The sequence below is a fragment of the Bombus vosnesenskii genome, unplaced genomic scaffold, assembly GCF_011952255.1.
Source record: "Bombus vosnesenskii isolate JDL3184/JDL3185 unplaced genomic scaffold, Bvos_JDL3184-5_v1.1 scf7180000014535, whole genome shotgun sequence".
In the NCBI taxonomy this organism is placed as follows: domain Eukaryota; kingdom Metazoa; phylum Arthropoda; class Insecta; order Hymenoptera; family Apidae; genus Bombus; species Bombus vosnesenskii.
The window spans coordinates 733685-754751 of record NW_022883506.1 but is presented as its reverse complement, the minus strand read 5'-3'; the positions used below and the strand labels follow the sequence as shown (position 1 = coordinate 754751).

The 21067-nt window shown below is 32.3% G+C and overlaps 3 protein-coding genes across 6 annotated transcripts in view; 2 read left to right on the top strand and 1 right to left on the bottom strand.

Annotated features, from left to right (window-relative positions):
• Nucleotides 1–1615: 1615 nt before the first annotated feature.
• Nucleotides 1616–4030, top strand: LOC117240022 (damage-control phosphatase ARMT1-like). The gene is made up of 7 exons (XM_033505865.1): nt 1616–1772; nt 1862–2024; nt 2122–2227; nt 2306–2553; nt 2621–2806; nt 2894–3284; nt 3363–4030. The coding sequence occupies exons 2-7, from the start codon at nt 1936–1938 to the stop codon at nt 3720–3722; spliced, it is 1380 nt and encodes a 459-aa protein (XP_033361756.1). The 5' UTR covers nt 1616–1772; nt 1862–1935; the 3' UTR covers nt 3723–4030.
• Nucleotides 4031–5636: 1606 nt separating this feature from the next.
• Nucleotides 5637–9254, bottom strand: LOC117240023 (Golgi phosphoprotein 3 homolog sauron). Its single transcript, XM_033505866.1, has 4 exons — nt 8598–9254; nt 8244–8490; nt 7981–8156; nt 5637–7726 (listed from the first exon to the last, which is right to left on the bottom strand). The coding sequence occupies exons 1-4, from the start codon at nt 8847–8849 to the stop codon at nt 7478–7480; spliced, it is 924 nt and encodes a 307-aa protein (XP_033361757.1). The 5' UTR covers nt 8850–9254; the 3' UTR covers nt 5637–7477.
• Nucleotides 9255–12292: 3038 nt separating this feature from the next.
• Nucleotides 12293–21067, top strand: part of LOC117240016 (partitioning defective 3 homolog) — a 41893-nt gene continuing 33118 nt past the window's right edge. For 2 of the 4 annotated variants that reach the window (XM_033505846.1, XM_033505845.1), the window contains exon 1: nt 12293–12547. The gene's annotated coding sequence lies outside the window, so the exon portion shown is untranslated. Of the gene's footprint in view, nt 12548–18763; nt 18941–21067 lie in introns of those variants that run through there. The other 2 variants (XM_033505851.1, XM_033505849.1) reach the window with 1 other exon arrangement.

Sequence of the window (21067 nt, the reverse complement as noted above, 5' to 3'; positions counted from 1 at the left end):
CAATAGATCTCCAAGTGAAATATTGCATGAATAAAATCATCTTGAGACCCCATTAATCAAAGATGAGATTCAATATACAACAAACTCCGAAGCTACTTTTAAAAATCTGGATAAGATTGTTTATTTATATGAACATCATACGATACATTATCTTATCACTCTCTATTTCTACATTTTGTCCTGATAAATTTGCACACTACGAGGAATACATTTATTCATGGATTCCAAAGGTGTAATTTATATTCCGTCGCTTTCTGTTTCTTATGCGAGGATACGTAGCTTAGTGGATACTTATCAACTTTTGCTGATACTAGATAAATCAAATTTAAATTTGCCATTAAATTGCGTAGCAACTTGACTATTTGTTATTGAAATTAATTAATCAATAGCCAAAAATTATCTGTATGTGAATCTCCTTTTCATATTATATGTAATTACTATATATTCTAATATATAATTAGTTCTTCATATGTATACCAAATATACGTATATATGTCGGGTTGGCGTTAGGTTTAGGGACGTGTAACGAATCTTCATTCGGACTAGCCATCGTTGTTGTACAATAGAGATTATATTTACTGGTATAAATATTGATTTTTACAAAGTTTGACAAATAACCGTGGTGATTAGACACTCGAGATGTTAATGACAATGTTCTTAGGTTCGATAACGAATCCACGGTCAACGGGGTAACTCTCTGTTAAACGTAGAATATATTTTGAAGCACAAAGTAACGTTTGCTGTGAAGCTCGGTATAATACTGCACGTAAAGACGGTGTGAAAATTCTCCAAGGTGATTGCAAGAATAAAAGACTGATAGGAACTTTCCTTTCCTTACGATCGCGTTTGTTCGTTGCATATTGGTCGGGGATACCAACAAAATTCCAGCCGCGGTTGTTAGGCAGACCCGCATAGAAGTGACATTGCTCCTGCCCGAGGTTTGATTGTTAATACAACGTATGTCACGCAATATTGGCACTTCTCTGCTAGGTAAAAACGTTCATCCCGTGACCGTTGCTACGTTCAGCGACCAGTTGTGTCACCTCAAACCCAAGCCCAATGTCACAAATCTCGGGCAAACATAATCGGAATGAATCATAACAACTACTTCTAAGTTTTATTATTTAAATACAGCTATAATAAATAGTCTAGACTAAAGTATTGGGGATCTTCCCAAAAATTCCAAAAGAAAGGCCCCGATGTCCTTTCATCTCCGACATATATATATATATATATACGTAAATATTAAGAATGCGTAGATATATCTTAGTTTTATGACATAAAAATGCAATTTAGTATTTTGGGAACAATACCTATTGTATCGTATCGTGAATAAAAAGAATTACCAGAATATACTAGAATAAAAAAGAAATAATTGATCATTAATTCTACGAAATATCAATAATGTTAAGAATTAAATATTTTAATTCAAATCAAATACCGTATTTCTATTGTTTGAGATATACATATGAGCTGTTATAAATTATGATCAGTTTACGATTCACGTTATAAATTATGCTGCTTGCGTGTTATCAAATACGGAACAATTTACGCGCTCGTTGCTCGTTTTCGAGGTACGTGCATATGTATGCATGTGTATATGAATGATGACGAAACAGTATTCCGCGACACATACGCACGCGCACTGCACGTGCTTACAATCATATAGTAACACTTCGTTCATTCTCTGTTGATCATAGTCTAATTTCCGTAGAATATACCAAAAAGAAAACGATAGCCGTACCAAAGATTGAAAGAAATAAAAGCACGAGGTATACGACAATCTTTATTCAGTTACGTAACAAAAATTGTGAAGAAATATGAGATATCGTTGGTGTTTCTTCGTATCTATTCATTTCAGGGTTCACGCTGTAGCCACAGCTGATTGTGTTCTATTGCAGTCTAACATTAATAACGAATTTGAATAGTGATATCATGACCCAAAGATCAAATTCCGTAGACATTCGAGATCTACAAGATATACAGACACCTTTTGGAGTATGTTTATCAGGAATCTATAAAAGGTAGAACAAATTTTTTACTTCTATGTAACCTAGGAATAAAAATACTCTGAAACTTATGTACCCATTGTTTATTAATGTCTTCTTATGTTTCTTACAGGAGCTTTGCTTATATAACAATTAAAGATAGATTACCAGTAATTTTAACAAAAATAATTGATACTCTCAGTCGTAACAAAGAAAATATTGCTGAAATATATGGAGAGGTAAAACACACATTTGAAGATTCATTTGATAGAGTCTAGTGACTTATGTATAATGTCTATAACTTTTAAACTGTTTAGAATGCCACAGAAGAAATTAAACAAATAACAGGATTTATCAGTAAATTAAAAAATGAAATAGCAACAAATAAAACTTTGAAACCTCTGCAATTGCTACCCGATAGTAAAGACAATGATGCTGAAGAATGGAATAAATATCTAATAAAAAGAACCGAAATAGAGGAAGGAACACCAACATGGTTTAATACTTCTTGGCTATATTGCGAATGCTATATGTATCGGGCACTTGCACAAGAATTTGCTCTCCTGTAAGTTCCAAGAAAGATTAGTAGTCAGTAGTATGTAATACAAATATATGAACCTTTTTATTTTCAGGAAATCTATGAAAAACTATGATCCTTTCGAACAACAGAAACAGAATGCATTTACAAATTCATTGGCTAGCATAGAAGCACTTTCTACTTATACTGTGAACCTCATACATAAAGTAGGAAGTCTATCAATAGTCGAAACTAAAGACGAACTTTTTAAACTTCTTAAATCAAATCTTTGGGGTAACAAGTATGCTTTATTTCCTTCGCTACATTTTCTATCTTAATTTTTTGCATGTTTTCTGGCATCAAATTTATCAGAATATGTTCTTTGTAGATGTGATTTATCTTTAAGTGCAGGAGCAGAAGTTAGTCAAAGTACTAATCCTATAGAAGCATTAAAGACATTAGATAAAGACATTCTTGTAAACAATTTAGAATTCGTTTGGAATTTATTAAGGAACAAAGACAGTGATGATACAAATATTGTAGATATAATACTTGATAATGCAGGTTATGAATTTTTTACTGATTTATGTTTAGCAGCATTCTTAATTGCAAGTAAACTTGCTAGAAAAATCAGGTTTTATGTAAAACGTTATCCATGGTATATCAGTGACACAACAGCAAATGATTTTCACTGGATTCTAACATACATGGAAAATTCACCAAATAAAAGTATACAAGAATTAGCTAACTATCTGAAGAATAATGTATGGTCTATTGAGGTAATCTGTTTCTTTTCTTTTCGCTAATTTAAAAAAATAATTATTACAAAATATTAATATCTTCCATATCTTATTTAGGTAGAACTATATTGGACAAGTCCTTATGATTTTGCAGAGATGAAAAAACGTGACTCAAAATTATATGCTAAATTATCGGAAGCTAAATTAGCAATATTCAAAGGTGACCTAAATTATAGGAAATTACTAGGTGATATAAATTGGGAATATACAACAGAATTTAGACAATCATTAAGAGGGTTTCATCCAACAAATATCTTAAGTTTGAGAACTGTAAAATCTGATGTATGTGTTGGTTTAGTACCAGGTGTAGCAGAAGAATTATTTAAGGAAGATGAAAGTTGGATGTTTACAGGGCAATATGGACTTATCCAAACTACAATAGCTGGAACTTGTCAATGTTCTAACAAAACATGTTAAAATTCTATGAACCATGAGCTATCAGAAACATTGAACTATGAACAAATTTCTATGTGCTGTTGCATATATTTTGTATTAAATGTGTACTATTCTCACAATTCTGATGCATTTCATCCATTGTATATTCAGTGTACAGAATTGATTGTATATATTATGTATAGTTTATCAATTTCCAACTACAAAAATTACATATGTAATCCAATTATTATAGCAGTTAATGAACACATATATGATTAATGATTATTTAAATTGTATAATAAGTATATGATGCAAACTATGAAAATAATTATCAAAAGCTACTCTATAATTATATTTCAGTAATTATATCTTTAGTAATTGTCTTTTTGAATTTATTATTATTGAATTAAATATGTATTATATTTTGTATTATAATATCAGTTTTGTAATTGAAATTTTCATACTACAAACTATTTTTCCAAGATAAATGATTTAATTATAGATAAAATACTGTACACGCATAAATATAGAACATAAAATAAAATTTTGCGAATTCTATTCCAAAACCTTATTTATGCTTTTTTTATCTTGAATTAGAATTCTTTAAAATCCATGTAAATAATAAGCATTGATTTTTATGTTTCTTATATGTTATGTTATTTTATCCTATACTTGTATATATCTCCTTTCTATAAATACTTAAATAATAAATAATTACTTTATTATCATTATATATATTAATGACATACTAATAGTAGTATACAATTAGTCTGTATCATTTAATATAATTCCAAATGCATATTTTAATATACCAATCCATATTATAAATTTATATTGAAAAATATACACATTTTTACTTTCATTTATTAAAACCAAATTATACAAAATATTAGTTATGATAAAATAGTATTAAAATAAGGAATGTATTCTTTACCAAATACAATTCACTCTAAAACACTTTTTTTAATAAAATGTACATAACACAATGAGTAACATGTTTCAATAGTAAAAATATATAATTTTTACAGTCATGTGATATATAAATGTATTTGGAAAGGTATATTACTCATAACAAGTATATTTATATAAAACAAAAGAAAATGATGAATCAAAAATATCAAACATCATTTCTACAAAAATAATTTTCACAAAATATTAATATATTCATAATGTTATATTATAACAGCCAATATAAAATACTAGCTTTTGCTAGTTAAAATAAACATATATTAGATTGTAATTATATCTAATTTGATATGATGAAAGTACTAATTGTAACATGTGTTCTCGGAGTTAAAAGAGTATCTCTATTCTATTCCTCTTATCTTAAATTTAAAAAAGAGGATAATAACAATATAAAGTATTAGACTTAAAATTTTTAGTGAATATATACTCCAAATATTTATATGTAGCACCATATTCTACAGTTAAAAGAACTTGCAAACATCCTACCAAGTGGCAGTAGAACTCTTAATAATTAAAAAATAAGTATTTTAATTTGCATGTAACCATTAATATGCAATATTCATGAATAACATCAATTTGAATTTATAGAAATTAGTTACCTTACTATCAGTAACATTGTAATAATAAATGCTAAAAATGCTTAATATTTATGAAATGCGTTTGTCCAGCAAGCTCTTTTTTAAGACAATTTAAATTATCTTTTCAAACAAATTCTTTAATAATATACAGGTATAAAATTATGATATTTATTGACTATTTTGCTGTATTACAAGAAATTTAACAATAGCTCATACTTTTTAAATCTCTTTCAATAAATATTTATGTTATTTGGGATGCAGTATAATAGTATTCCAATATTGCAGTAACATAAAAAAATCTATATATGTTTCTAATTTTATAATACTAAGGCAGCAATATTAAAAGATTTTAGAATATCTATTTCTTTTGCTCTTATTTATTATTTCCAAAATGTATGTCAATATATGTATGTATAAACAAAAATAAGTTTATTGTTCTATAATACATATTATCTAAACACATAAAATAATTTTATGTTATACAAACTTATGTAGGGAACCCCTCAACATTATGAACAAATTCAGTTGAATACATACAGGATGTTCCAAGAAATATTAATCAAACAAAGATAACATAACATGCTGCTTTAAATTAAAAAGATATATTATTAAATTAGTTAAATTAATGGTAAAGTTCTAATCCTACAAGTACGAAATTTTCAACTACTATTATAACCATAAAAGGTACAAATACATTTGAAACTGATTAATCTGTTCTAATGCAGATACTGAAACTGACTCTTATGTGTATTTAAAATATATGAGCCTAAAATTTTTATAGTTTTTAAATAAAAGGTAATAATATAAAACTTATATATTCAAATCAATATGATCAGTTTAAACATTGTCAAAAATAACAATATACCTTCCATTTAAAAGATCAATATATTTCCACAAATATAATTTGTGAACTAAATATTCAGAAATGCCATTGTTAAATACATACTAAACTTATCACAAATATTCGATTTTCGTAATGAACGAAGATTTGAGACCGAATATTAAGCAATTGCACAAGTTTACGATTTTAGTAATCGATGTAATTTACGATGTATGAAAAAATAGATAAAAAAGTGAAATAATTGAATCGTTTTTCATACATTGATCATTTAAATGTTGCTAGAAAATATTTAAATGTCCAAGAAATAAATTAGTACTATTATACAAACATTCCAAAGAAAGATTAAATATTTCTTGATCACCCTATACACATTTAAAGATTTGTAAAAGACGATAGTATATGTTACTGACATTAGTAACAATTATAATTCTTGAAAATCCCTTATTCGTCTTTAATTTCGTTTGCCTTGATACACTAATTATAACAGACAATCCCCACTTTATTTTTTTTCTACTTACATCGTATCATATCACATCGTATAATGTTAACAATAGTAACATATATACGATAAGTTAACAACAAAATTTATCGGGAACATACGTGCGTATCGCGTATTAATTAAGAACATAATAGCTTCGACATATTCGTTTGCTACCTCCAACTATTCCCGCGTTACATTTCATTATAGATCATAGCGATACATTGAGAAAGATTTAAGTGGGATAGAAATGACTTTCATAAGCTATTTTTGACATCTGAGTACTTTACTGCCACCTAGTGAAACTATAAATATACACTAGTTAAAAAAAATAAAAACAAATTTTGGAAATATAAACCTACTATAATCCAGTTTTCTATAAAGAAGACGTAAAGAAACGATAAAAATTCGTCACCACTGTGCAAAGAATTACTTTCATTGCTTTCACATTTAGACAACTATCAGAAATGTGACATTTGATCCAACATTAAATGTCTGCCATATAATTGTCGCGTCTGTAAACATATGTATTTGCAGTCCATGTTCAGATAATAGACACAGAGAAGATATGGGACAAAACTCAGCACAGTGCAATCTTTTGTTCCTGAGCTGACATGGCACTACCCCACACGCAAAGTACTCATTCATACCTTAAATTTTGTTATTCTTTTTTGCTTTTTATAATATTTAAATATGAACATTCATAATTCAGCTATCAAATGTATTAAATAACAGTAATGGAAATGACTAATATTCTAAGTCTGCTTTACACAGTTGGGTTCAAGGTATTTGGTCTGAATTGTATGATCATTAATAACACTTGCAGCTACTCCATTTCAGATTGCAACAAAAATTTCTGTAAATTTGATAGTCCCAAGTATTCATACTAGTATCCAATATTTGCTTTATACACTTGTAATTTGTGAAAGAATTGTTACTTAGTGAATGCAGCAAATACCGCCCAAAGGACTGGATTAGCATTAGGTTTAGCAGCTTCTGCTTCAAAGTCAAGGTCCAATAATGTTCGCACTCGTCGCATCGCTAGTTCATAGTCATCATCTGAGAGAGGTGCAAACGCATTTTCTAATACATCAGCTGCATGAGCTAAAATAACTAAAGCTAATGTTCGCCTATCCATACGGCCAGCATCATTGACCCAGCGACTTAACACGGCTTCTTGAATCTGAGAAATATAAAAAATACATTTTTTATATATAACTTCCCTGTCATTATAATTTTTTAATTTCAACAATCTTTTAAACAAGATTCATACAATCTAATTATGCTTACACTTTTATGTATATATAAATTTATATATAGGTAATACGATGTTACTTTCACTTAAATATAATGAGTGAACCAAAGACATAATCAGTGACTGAAACTTAAATTACAGATATAACAAGTAAACTAAAAAATAATACAACAAGAATTCACCTTTTTTACAAGTCGACTTTTGGCAAGATTATCAGTAAGAGGATGAGTTGTCATATCAAAGAGTAAGAAATTCTGTTTTTCAGTTGTCAAAACTCCTTTCTCAACAAGATTTTTAGCTAATCTTTCTCTAACATTTTTCAACTGATATCTTAATTTGAGTGGATTCCATGTTTCTCCTAAATAAGGAAAGATATTTAAACTATTATAGGAGTATATTATAAAAAATTTGTTATCAAATAAGTATACTTTCATGCTTAACTAACCACTGAGATATTCAATCCAACTAGGAACAGTTTCAGGTGGATCAGTTTCTTTTAGGTGTTTTAAAGCTTCGTCTAACAGAACATCTCCTGTAGGAGCATCATTTTTCAGTAGAAGTTTCCTCACCAATAGTCCCTTTTTGCGCATACCAGCTTTTTCTAATTCTACTCGACCACGGAATCCAAGTTCTGCCAAAATACAACCACGTAATCCGGAACTTATGCAATCATTCCAAAATGATGTGTAACCCTATAAGAAAATATATGTTTTAAAACTCAGGTATTGATTCATAATACATTTTACTATGCATGACAGCAAAGAAATTAACTACAGAGTTGACAATAATGTCAACAAACCTCCTTGTCTTTCAGGCCAAGTAATAAAACTTCCTCCATGAGTGTCAATCTGGTTTCCTTATCAGAATCTTGGGATTCGTCGATCTTGGGATTTGAATTAAGATCTTTTTGCATGGTACAGTCTGTATCCATGCCATGACCAGATAATTTATCATTATGGCTAATATCATTAGAGCCATCCTGGCCTAGACTACTACCACTACTGCTGTTAACAACACGTCGTCGTTGTACCAATCCGTCACTGCGATTCATTATTTGACGAAGCTGTGCTTCTTTTACGATTACGTCCGCGTGTCAAATACGCCACCGTGTCGCCTTTACTTCCGATGATTAGGTGTGTAGTCAACCGTAGTTAAAGCAATCTGGCGGCATGTATTGAACAATACACACTATATTGTTGACGTTTTAAAAAATATGACATATCTTTTCAAGATGGCCAATCTTTACGAACGTTGTTATTTTGTTCCACTAGTATTTTTATTACGCTTGTATTATACACAATTAAAAACAAGCCTCTATACGTTATGCGTAACACTATCGTACTCAACGTAGTTCGTTGTTTCTGCGATACATTTACCTCGGCGCTAATGTTTTCGGAAAGAAACTTATCACAGCTCGATCAAGGCCCTCTCAACTCTCAACACTCATCGAGCCTAGGATGCGAATCGCGCACCGCGTATTACAATTGTTTAGAATGCTCACTCGACTCAGACAGAGAGATCCTGTCATTCGGTCGGTAATATCGGTAGTTTTGTTTACCATCGTTATGTCAAGTTTTCTGTAAAACTTGCTGCAATAATTCAAAAACCCATCTACGTACATATGTATATATACATATGTAATATCTTGTCATGAGCCTTGCATACCCGCGCGCAAAAGTTCGTTCGTTTCCTCCGATTCCTCAAATAAATTTTAATGAACAATTAAAACTGAATACGTTTTCTTAAATTATTCTGTTTATGAAATACAACGTCAAGTAGTTTGAAACAAATTTTACTATTTTCAACTATTAATGATTGTATATATATGAGCAATGTATGTATAAATAAAATATGTATAAATAAAATAAAATATGTATATTTTCAGAAAAGTATAAAATTGAAAAATCCCTGTTAATTTGACTTTGTTTAATTCAAAGTACTGAAAATTTTAAATACTACTATCCCTTTTTTTTAAGTTTGTGTCGTTTCCTTTGCAATACCGAAGCAGTTTAACGTTATTATATTTCGATTAGAAGGAGATTCGTGTATTTACAAATATATAAAGCATTTTATTTTCAACCCTATAATATACTTTACAATGGTTAGAAATGCGATTATATGATACAAAGTATTCAAAGACCGCTCCATTTCTGATAATAACCTAACCAACAATAAATCCTCCGGTTAAATCAACTTCTTCCATGCACTGCAAACAGTGAATTTCGAATATTTATCAAACAATAAAATAGCATAACCCGGTTAAAATGCACATCTTTTTGTATTGTAATTAATGTAGCAACCCTGGTACTATTTTATTAGATCACAATATTTGCGTATATGGCACTTAATTGCTCTCGTGAAGAATTTACATAATGCAAAATACTAATATTTGAATTACCTAATAGCAACATAAAATAACATTCGTGGCAGATATAACTGAACTACTGCGCTCTGATATATCTCTATTTTATCAGATGTGATTTTTCTAACCACGAAACTAATATCTACCTATTAATGTTAAGACACCAGAGATTTTCATATGTATCATATAGATATATACATACTATTTTAGCAAGCAATGTCTGTTGGCTCTCTTCGATAAAGGGAAAGACGCTAATATTTAACCAGAACAATGAAAGAAAAATGCTCGTCACCCTCTGTTCTTGTGCATATAGAACCAGTAACACGGTAACGATTATTTTTTATTGCTCGTGAACAATGGAGCGAAACGAAAATTACAGCCTGTGAGGCTTACGTTGTCGTTTCACAACGAAACATTAACTTTTACAGTTAAACTATACGTGTCCTCGAAAGTACCAATAAAATGATACGTGTTCTCGCGTATACCGTATACTATGTATCCGCATCACTCGATGATGCGTGAAGTTTTGTACGAACGGTTATCTTGGTAAATTCAGAAATATCAATATATTGTGATTGGTGTAGAAAAAACTAGTAAAGTATCTAAACTGCCATGACTGTAAATTATAGAATAGGAAATGCGCAAGCTAGAAAAAGTTATATTAGTTGTGATAACGATTATTTTTATAATTTCCTGTATGATATTACTTTGTGTTTACTCTTTGCTTTATTATTGTCATTTACATTCAATCTAAACCTAACTCAAACGTAATCCAAACCAAACGCATAATTTCAACATATCTGCATGTTCAACTATCTATCGTATTAGAAAATACATACGTAAAATGTTTTGTATTCAAGCGGGGTATAATCACTGTATTATCGGGGTTAGTGACACTCTACGGCCGATCGTGGTGTACGCTGATATTGAGCTTAATGATTGTTTCCGGCGCTCAATGTCAACCGTTCAATGTCGGTGTCGGTGCCCACATTTGCATGAAGCAGGTACGAACAAGTACAAATGTAACAAAAATATATTTACAAAAGGAATAAAGTATTTTTTCTGTTTATGTGTGTCAAAGGTATAGAAAATAAAACTCCTTAATATTCACGTTTTTAAGGATTAAAATCTATATATTTATACAGTGTCGTTAATTTTCATTAATAGAAGAAATACTCCGGTATCTATTTTAAGAGAAACAATTTTAATTTGTGATAATAATTGAAAAAGGTAACAATCGCTGATCAAATTTCAATAATTATAATCTATAGATATCTTTTTATCAGTGTATTAACGACCTTCGACATGAATTTAAATGTCGCGCGCTTATTAAATTTTATCAAGTAAAATATTTAAATGTCACAAATCTTTTCTCATATGCCTTTCCACATACAACTTGGATAAGAAGGATAACTATTCCCCTTTCCTGCTCAATGTCAATTCCACGCCTATACGGCATCGCTGCATAGCTTTACTCTGTACAATAACTTATAAATAGAGGAACGAATAACGGAAATGAAGATAGTCATGTTCTACATCATGTCGAAGATTGTAACTTTTGAAAAAATATATCTATTATGGATAATTGAGTCAAATATCCATTATCTAATTATGATAAAGACTATTTGACGACAATTTTTGATTACACTTGAAAAATCTAAAAATTTGAAAATTCAATAATTGAGACGAATATTTGTTAAAAAAAAAGCGATTCAAACAGAAAGTCCTTTAGGCTAAATAAAATTTATTACACGACAAACGAATAAACTATACTGCCATAATAGCAAATCTGTATTCATCGAAAAAAGATGTGATCGACATTATCCATCTGATTAAACAATATAATGGTCTAACCAAGAATGCCCATATGTTCAAATATTTGTTGAAAACAAAAGTTACATATATTTAGACAATCCAATGAGATTACAATATTTAAATGATTCTTTGGTATCCATATATCATACCAATTTATCAAGAAAGATCGTAACGTAAAATTCTAATTCTTATTTAAAATCAAATTATACAATTTCTGTACAATTTCTGTTTATATAGAGGGAAAGGGAGATACACTCTACAATGGGGAGAGAGAAAAAGAGAAAGAGAAGGTAGGAATCGAGGCTGTCGGTGAAGGCGCAACGAGAGGCACGTTCAGTCGTCCGGACCCGCTCGGTCGGTCTAAACAGATGGTACCTGATCGTATTCCCTGCTATCGCAGTGGCTCTGTCAGGTCTTCACTCGTGTATAGTGAAATTTTCCTCTTAATTGTGCATTTTTAGAAAAAACACAAGCGTATACCATAGAAAGGATACACTATTACAAACAGAACCAACGATGATTCAGTGGGACCTCTGTTGAACGCATCGATTTTTTACGAGGACAGGTATCAGGTAAGTTAAAGGAATTTATTAACTTGAATTCTGTAACGACCTTTAATAGAATAATGTGGGAACAATGTTAGGGATTATTTCTTTCGTTACGTACTTTGATCGATTCGTCAAAATATTGCTTGCTCTTCTTTCACGGTATATTTTATAATTTTATTAGTGGTAACAGGATAGTGAGTGTTTGGCTTGAGACAGCTGTTAAAATATTTTACGAATCACACATTGGTCCGTTGCACAACTTGATATAAATTAAACAAAAGATGTTTTAAAGGTTCTTTTTGCTACAAAAACCTAACCCCAACCTAACCCCAATTTTATTGTCTTATCACTTGAATATTCATGTTGTTTATATATTTTAAGCGAGCAGTTATTAGTCATTCATCGTTATTAATAAAACATCGTTTGCAGTACGTTTTGAACAACTCTCACTATATGGAAATATTCGATTAGCGCATAAATTACATTGTTGTTTTGCATACATGTTGAATTTTCAACTATCGGAATTTCGTTCGCGCGCTTCTTCTGCTCTCTGTGAATCATTGCCGAGTTCCCGGTTGTCTATGTATTGAAGCCGGGTCTCACAAAAGGGAAACCATGGGAAGAATTGCGTAATCATATTATTCATAATTAACGAGAACACTTTACAACGTTTCGAAGACGCCACTTTAACGATGTGAACGGCGTATTACCATGGATACCATTTCGGAGATGCTAGGTTAATGGCTAAAATCTGCTTATAGGTGATTTTCAGGAAGCTTTTTAGCCTCATATTTCCCATTCTTGTTCGTTTCTTCTTCGACGTCATGTTTCTTTTGTCTACAGATAAATTTTGAGATTTCTTTTGCGTTCGAGACGTTTTCGTGCTAAACAATTATTCACTATAGCAAACAATTACTTGCACCTTGCATTACGTTTACACTGAATGATTCGCTAGGATTACATAACTAACTGTTAACGGTGAATGGTAGAGTTACGATATATTAAGTAACTATGTTAGCTAGCGTACATTAAATTTGTTCTGAACTGCTTTTAAGCGTGATTTTAATTGTAATTTTTACTTAGAGATTAATATTGATCAATTGAAAGAATTATAACTCCTTCGTTTTGGCAAATTTGTTTAAATTTATTTGTATATTTACAATCTACTTTTCAACACCAGTGGGAATAATGAGTAAATTAAGTTTGTAAATTAAGGCTAGAATACAATAGCTGGTAATCATATAGAAGCAATTTTACGATTATTTTTAGTAAGTGAAAATAAAGAGAATGTCAATTAGTTAATAAAAGAAACAGGAGATAAAAGAAAACATAGAAAAATACTTGATTTGTCATGTTTTTAAGATATCGATAAGATTTTTTCCTAAGAATGCACACTGATCTCATCGTTATATGACTAATCCTACATCTTAACAAATACGCAGATTATACTTATGTATGTGTTGGCTTCAAAAAAGAATAAATTTAGTCTTGTGCCACTGAACATTAATTAGAATGATTAGAATATTGTTTCTAAATATATTTGCATATTTCATAACGTTTTCTATGCTCTAATAAAAATTTTAATTTTTGTACAACAACAACTACGTAATTAAATTAGATGATAATCAGCTGGCAATGAGATGAAAAATGAACTGACGCGTTAAGTATGTTTCGTATTTATCAAAACCATTTAGAGCAAAAAATATAAATATCAGTGTGAACATATTTATAGAATCACGTTTATTTATTCTACTAACGATGAGTCACCTTAATCGGGTTAGCGATAGCTAAGCTCCTTATCGTTAACGTTATGTATTTCAGAAACCTCTTTCGATAAACGCTGTATATATTTCACACATATGCATTTTATATGCAAAGGTTATTAATGCAAACTTTTTGTGTAATTAATTATAATGTTACACATATTCTGAACTTCGCTACGGCTTGAATGGAAGCCTGATTACCAAAGATTTATTCACTGATCCCTAAACGAAATGCTATTTTTTAATTGCAGGATATGGTACAGTGAAACTCTTTGGTTTTCATTAGTTTCGCAAGTAAAAATTATTTAAGGATTCGAAATTTTTAATTAAATTAAATAGCAGTAATAATAATAGCAAATAGACTTATCGATCAATGTGGCAATTAAGAAACTTTGTTTAAAAGCAATATGAGAACATCGTTGTATTATAATCATATGGTATCAACTTTTAGGTGAATGAAAAACACGTAATAGTAAAATGTGATTCGCATGAAAACGGAATACTACATGCCTCATCGGCGATACAGTCTACTCGTAATTTATACTTCACGCGTAATTCATCAACCATATATTAACATTCGTTAGATTATCAAAAAACTCTCGAGATTACAGCAAACGAATGGCGTATAATTATAAAGAATTTAATCAACTAAGCAGTCCAGGATTGACGAGCGTGGCCCAAGTAATCTGTCTTAGTCAAGAAACCATGAAGTTTCATAAATTGATTCGTCTACGTGAAATTATTCGGAAAATTGTATAGTTATTGTCAAAGCAATCCTCTCTTTTTCTTACTATTTGATCACCAACTGGTTTCTTTAATGGAAACGCCGTACACGGTACATGCACCAAATATTCGTGTACCTAAGCAAAAGTGTAAAGATAACTGTTTCATCGAAATGTGCTTACAGTGTGCTTATAAACTACGGAATGAACTCGGTGATATTAAAGTAGAATTTCGTACGCGTCGTTATTTTTCACTTATTGGTCGTAGCCTATGATAGCCACTATTCAATATATTCACAATAATCGTTCGTGGAAAATTATGGCAATTGAATACAGGAGACAAATTGTCGAATCATCCTAGAAAAAACAGATGTACGAAATAAAATCAATTTAAAAAGTATTATAATATACATTACTCGCCGCGAGAACAAACAAACACATAAGAAAAGAATGAGTTATTAAATATACGATATTTGATGCTAAAAAATGGAATTATATCACTACTTCCGTAATAGAAATTCATTGCATCAATATATTCGGTTCATTCATAGGATAAGGGACAATTTGATTTTTTATATAATAATCGGGTCATTTAAATGTTACACTTCGACGGATATTATCAGAATGATTTCACGCGGAAAAATTACAAGCGCTGAAAATGATTCGCGATTAACTGCATTCGTTGAACCGTATTGGTGTGGCTCATCGAGAAATGAAAGCTTTCGAGTGAAAGTACCGTGTTTTTTCTGCCGTAAATCTTTTATAACACAATGCAATTCGACGTTGTGATCTTGAACAAACGAACGGACGAACGACCAGTGTGTCACAACGTGTTTCAGTCTCCATAGGACGAGATGTAAAACAAGTAACTTGTCTTCGCTTTGTTCATGGTTACTTATGCGCGTTTAACAGAGGCCAGCAGCGAAATAGATAAAGAGAGAATATCATTTAAGTGGCGCATGGAGTGAAAGTCCGAATATAACGAGTGCACGGGGTCTGCCAATAGCTGTTTCACGTGCTGCATAATTAATGTCGTTTCACAAATAGGAACGTACGCGATATTGTCGGATATTAGCTTTTGTTCCTTTGATTTTCTTTTCTATTTCAAATGTACGCGATGGCTGTGCATGGGAAAAGTTGTGAGTAGTAGATACACCGAAATTTTGAAGGAACGTGACCGTCGTCAACCTTAATTTACCAGACTATGTTAAAATATAATGTTAATTTTGCGAATAATTCTCGTTGTTCAATTTTACAGTAAATTGGTAGAGAGTCATGTAGTGGACCGTGAATTTGTCATGTAGAATCGATTTAACACGCGTCAACCACTTTGAAAAAACGATACTGTCTTTTAAACCGCTACGAAACTCACTGTCTCGCGATGAAAGCTACAAAATACGGTAAAGGTGGACGAGGGTTAAAAATGATCGATTTATATATAAAGTCTCCGCACCTTTGACTAAACCCCCTGTAATTCGTAACTTTGCGAAAACAATCTTCTCGGTACATGCGTCGATGTAGGTATACATATCTCTGTCGTTGATCAGAATTCGAAGCACGTTGTTGCGGTGGATGAACGTCCTTAAAAAGAGAAATATCCAGGAAAATTTAAAAGATAACCTGGAAAGGAACGCGATTGCACAAACGCTCGAATTGCAACGTGGGATACGCATAACTCAGGGCTATACTCGCCCCTATTTTTCTACAGCTTGCAGTAAAATTGCGGCTGTCCAAGAGCTGGCGGGCATGGCTCGCGTTCCACGGTTTCGCGTATTGCCATTTAAGTTATCACGTTCGCAGGGACGCGGACCAGTTCCATATCTTGAACTTTAATCGGCCAGCGTCACGGTAGAACGAACCCATACGCGCGTATCACACGTGTCACGGCACCTCCCCGTTCTCTTCCGAACGTACCCCTTTCGCTCTTATGCTCTGATAATAATTCGCTCGACAGATATCAAAACAGCCTCGAGCCGACAGCCGGGAAGGCCGTCTATGTCCGACCATATCGTGAGATTATTATTATACATGGATTTCATGAACCGGTCGTCCGTATTTGCTGACATCCTGGCGGTTACGTAACCAGCTAAGAAGGTCCGAAGGCAGCACACGCTTTACGCGTGCCAACCCCAAAATCGGATATACAGAGTGATCGTCCTAATGATCACCGAAGCGTTTCGATTACTTCCGCTAATTTGTCAGAAAAAATATTTGGAGAACAGATCGTTAGTTTTTAATGGGGTAAGACGTTCTCGGCGGTTATAGCTTCACAATCAAGCTGGTAAATGCAAAAATAGCTAGAGTTAACGGCTAATACGATATGTCTTCACGTTTTTATTGTATCTATCAATCGATCTTTATATTAGGAATGATATAAGTGTGTGATCACTATTTTTAAGAAAAGTACGACTCATAAGTGGAATTTTATAATTTCCTAATTTCATAATTAATAATTTACTTAATAATTACTGGTAATGCATTAAGTTATATGCTGTTAAGGTGTAATTTTAAGAGTAATTGCTTTGATCTATTTCGATTGTGTAATACAACCGTTTTATTAACATTAAATCAGATGATAATCGGTGATGTGTTAAGAGGTTTTCTATACCGTTAATTATATGTAAGTCTGAGATTTATTTTGCTAAAATTTACGCTTCTTCTTTGAAAATAGAAAAATAGGCTATGGATTACATGAAAGTGAAAGAGGAACATTATCGAGCTAACCGTCGATAAACTGCCCAGTTGGCTACAGATTACTCTCTTGTTCCTTTTCCTTTTTTCGTCGAAATTGCCACTGCTATTTACACAAATACGAGCCGTTAAATTACGCATCATACTATAAACAACGTAGTTTACTTGCAACTTTTTATATAAATTCTCCTTACGGTTAAATCGAAAGTTTTATAAACAGCAATTTATACTAACATTAAAAAAAATTTAACACAATCTACAACATATTAGCAACTGACGTACAATTTAAAGAAAACGCATATATACGATAATAATTTATGTTACTTAAATTTAATCCAGACTAAGGCCAAAATACTACTTAGAAAATATATTAGAACATAATTTTTGTGAAATAGCATCAGATATGATTCTTCGTTCTCTGGACTTACTTAAAGAAATATATACTTTATATGCTATTCGTAAATATGGCTCTCGAGAGAAGTTGTCCTTGTCCTTGAGCAGGTGGTAACACATGACGGCTTTGAGTTCAAGAAACGATGGCACACGTGTTTTTAGATAATCCCATATGAAGTGTTAATTATGTTTTGTATTACTATGTTCGATGTGAATAGCGAACGTACGTACAAAAATTAAATTGTCTCGTGCATTCACAATCGCAGCACAGCAAAGCACAGGAAAATCATTCAGAACATAGACAGTTATCTTTATCATATGACATTTTGTACTACTTTATGTAATGTCGCCTTTTCATATACCGTCAAACGCTAATTTACATTCCTGTCGTTCGCACTGTTCTATTCAAGCAATCCATTTAACTGTGCATCTTACGCGGTCGCCCGCGGCTAGGTTTTAACCCGGTAACCAGCGAGTTTTCACGATCTCCTTCATGATCCTCGTATGCGACCTCAATCGCTATCAACCATTGCCTGCATGATCATTTCTACGGCCGACATTCGACGCATTTAAATTCTACACCGTTGTCACAGGCTGGAAAATCTTGTTTCGTATTCACCGTGATCGAGTCTAGCCACAGATCGGAATACGCGTCGCGTCGTGTCGTAGCACCTGAACAAAGAACATGCCGGTGCACAGCGTTCAATACGTCGACAACTTCTCTGCATTTCATCCTCGATGGGACAATTTAGCGCGTGAGTCCGTGCTTTAATTGAAGCGACGAAGAGAATGTAACTTGTGTTCTTCATAGTCAGGAAACGTTTCTAGAACGAACGTTCAACATGCTTGTAAGTTGCGACAGCTGAGTACGTAAGTATTTGTACTTAAAATGGATTCCTCTTTATCTCACCGTTTATCGATTCGCGTTATTTATGTGTATCATATTATCTTAACAAAATGTTATTTTTCGTATATTATAATTTCGAGCCTGCTTTCTGTGTTAAAACAAGCAATATTTGCATAAGTTGGGAGAAATTAAAGGTTATTTTGATGTGTTTAATGAACGCGAAACGAAAGTTTCTCGACTCAATAGAATTCACAGTAAGTTCGCATATGACGGTTTTCCATTGTAATAGATTTCCTCGGATTGTATACATACGTTCCCAAGATTGAGTCATCGTAACTGCGTTATGTAAGGATGAGATTACCGCGTTCGAGAATGAAAAATATATTAGAGACAGCGACCGTATGTACAGCCTCAGAACCAGAGGACTGAAATTTCATATGAAATAACGCCAATCTCCTTGTTAATGAGGATAGTTAACGTGCAGAAACGACAAACAGCTTCTAATTTCATCTGTTGAATAGTAATCATTTAATTGTCACCTTGAAGATGCCAAATTTTTCCAATCTTTCAGCAAACCGACTTATTCAATTTCGACTTATTTAATAAAATAGAATTTGATTCGCATAAATTCATAGCATCTTTTAGGATTTTTCAAGTAAAAGTTTTTAAAACATAAAAAATCGTTTTTACGGAGCTCAAACTATCTGAAAGTAAAAAATAAAAGTATCGAATGTGTGAAATACAATTTAGTACTCTGACTTCTGAGTCAGAGCCAGAACCAAGCGGGAGATTTATTTTTGTGAAAGTTTGGCATTAACGATCTACGTGATCGAGTTGACGGCCCTTTTCATGGCATTGGACCATGGCTGGGGATAGTGACTCAGGTAAGAGGATTCCTTTGGTCATTCATAAAAATTCCTGTCTGCGATCCGGGGGCGAGTGTTCTGATTCTCAGAGTTGGATGAATGAAACTAGACACCGTTCAATATCGACACCTCTGACGTTCAAGGATTCTCTTTCGTGCTGTCGCTATCTCATTTCTAGTTCCCCGATAGTTCATTTGATATATCAGATGACCACGAGAAAAATCGGCGCTTCTTTGCTATTTCATCCGTTACGCATCGTATTTGTGCCGTAAGTGACGTAACTGCCTCATACACGTGGGAAAGCAAAAACAGAGCAATTGCGGAGCTAGCGTTTGGATGACATTTTCAATATATATGGAAATTTTATATGAAGCATTAAACGTTGTGGAGAACGATTTTGATTTTATAAAAAGGCTTGTTTCTTTCTCGTTTATTAATTTTAAGCCTGTGATTCGAACTTCCGAAAAATTATTTCTCTTTTGATTACACAATTTACCCTGTTTTAATTTAAACGATGCCTTAACACAATTATTGGACTGGTTTGAAGTGAAGATTTAGAAATTCAAATGTAAAATGCACGAGCAACGTAAAGTTTCACCATATTGGGGAGCGGCGAAGCCAAGAATCGACTGCATAGAACTTTCCAACTAGCCGAAGTGCGTGGAAAAGACCAAGGACGGGAAGATCGTTCGGCAGGAAGAGAAGCGATTAGAAGAAGGAGCGGTTAAACCGGAAAGTCGAGCGTGGCCGAAGATACCTCAGAGCAAAACGATCTTCGAACAAGCTAGTTCTCCGAGCAACCACGATTACCTTCGTAATTGCTCGCGTCGTACGTATCGGACTTCCGGTCGTGAGCTCTTAAGAAGGATACGTGGTCCAGGACTGGCGCGTGTCCTTGCGCGTACCACGAAACGCGAACAACTAGACGCGGGGCAGTAGAATTCTTTGTATCAATGTTAGAAAAAGGGTTATAAAGGGAAATAGAGTTAGATACCTGTCTATTACGAACCTGTTTCTGTTACAGTACTAGGTTGTTGGATCGTCTGATTTTTATATTCCACTGATGCGTGAACATTCGTTGAGATTCTTAAGTAGTTTCGGTCAACACGAGTCAGACTTTTACAGAATCGTATATAAGCGACATTACAGGGCGATATTACATACTATAGTTCTTAATTTAGAAGCTTATCTTAAATTACGAAGATAAACTTTAAATAGATAGTTTGTAAAATGTTTTGGTCATTGGCGGTTATAAATGATTA

Bases quoted from the DNA above. Each gene is read 5' to 3' on its own strand.
- LOC117240022 (XM_033505865.1), top strand. From the start codon at position 1,936: ATGACCCAAAGATCAAATTCCGTAGACATTCGAGATCTACAAGATATA. The intron at 2,228-2,305 runs GTAAAACACACA...TAAACTGTTTAG, and splicing joins TTGCTGAAATATATGGAGAG to AATGCCACAGAAGAAATTAA. The intron at 3,285-3,362 runs GTAATCTGTTTC...TATCTTATTTAG, and splicing joins ATAATGTATGGTCTATTGAG to GTAGAACTATATTGGACAAG.
- LOC117240023 (XM_033505866.1), bottom strand. From the start codon at position 8,849: ATGAATCGCAGTGACGGATTGGTACAACGACGACGTGTTGTTAACAGC. The intron at 8,157-8,243 runs GTTAGTTAAGCA...TTCCTTATTTAG, and splicing joins TTGGATTGAATATCTCAGTG to GAGAAACATGGAATCCACTC. The intron at 7,727-7,980 runs GTGAATTCTTGT...TATATTTCTCAG, and splicing joins AAAGTCGACTTGTAAAAAAG to ATTCAAGAAGCCGTGTTAAG.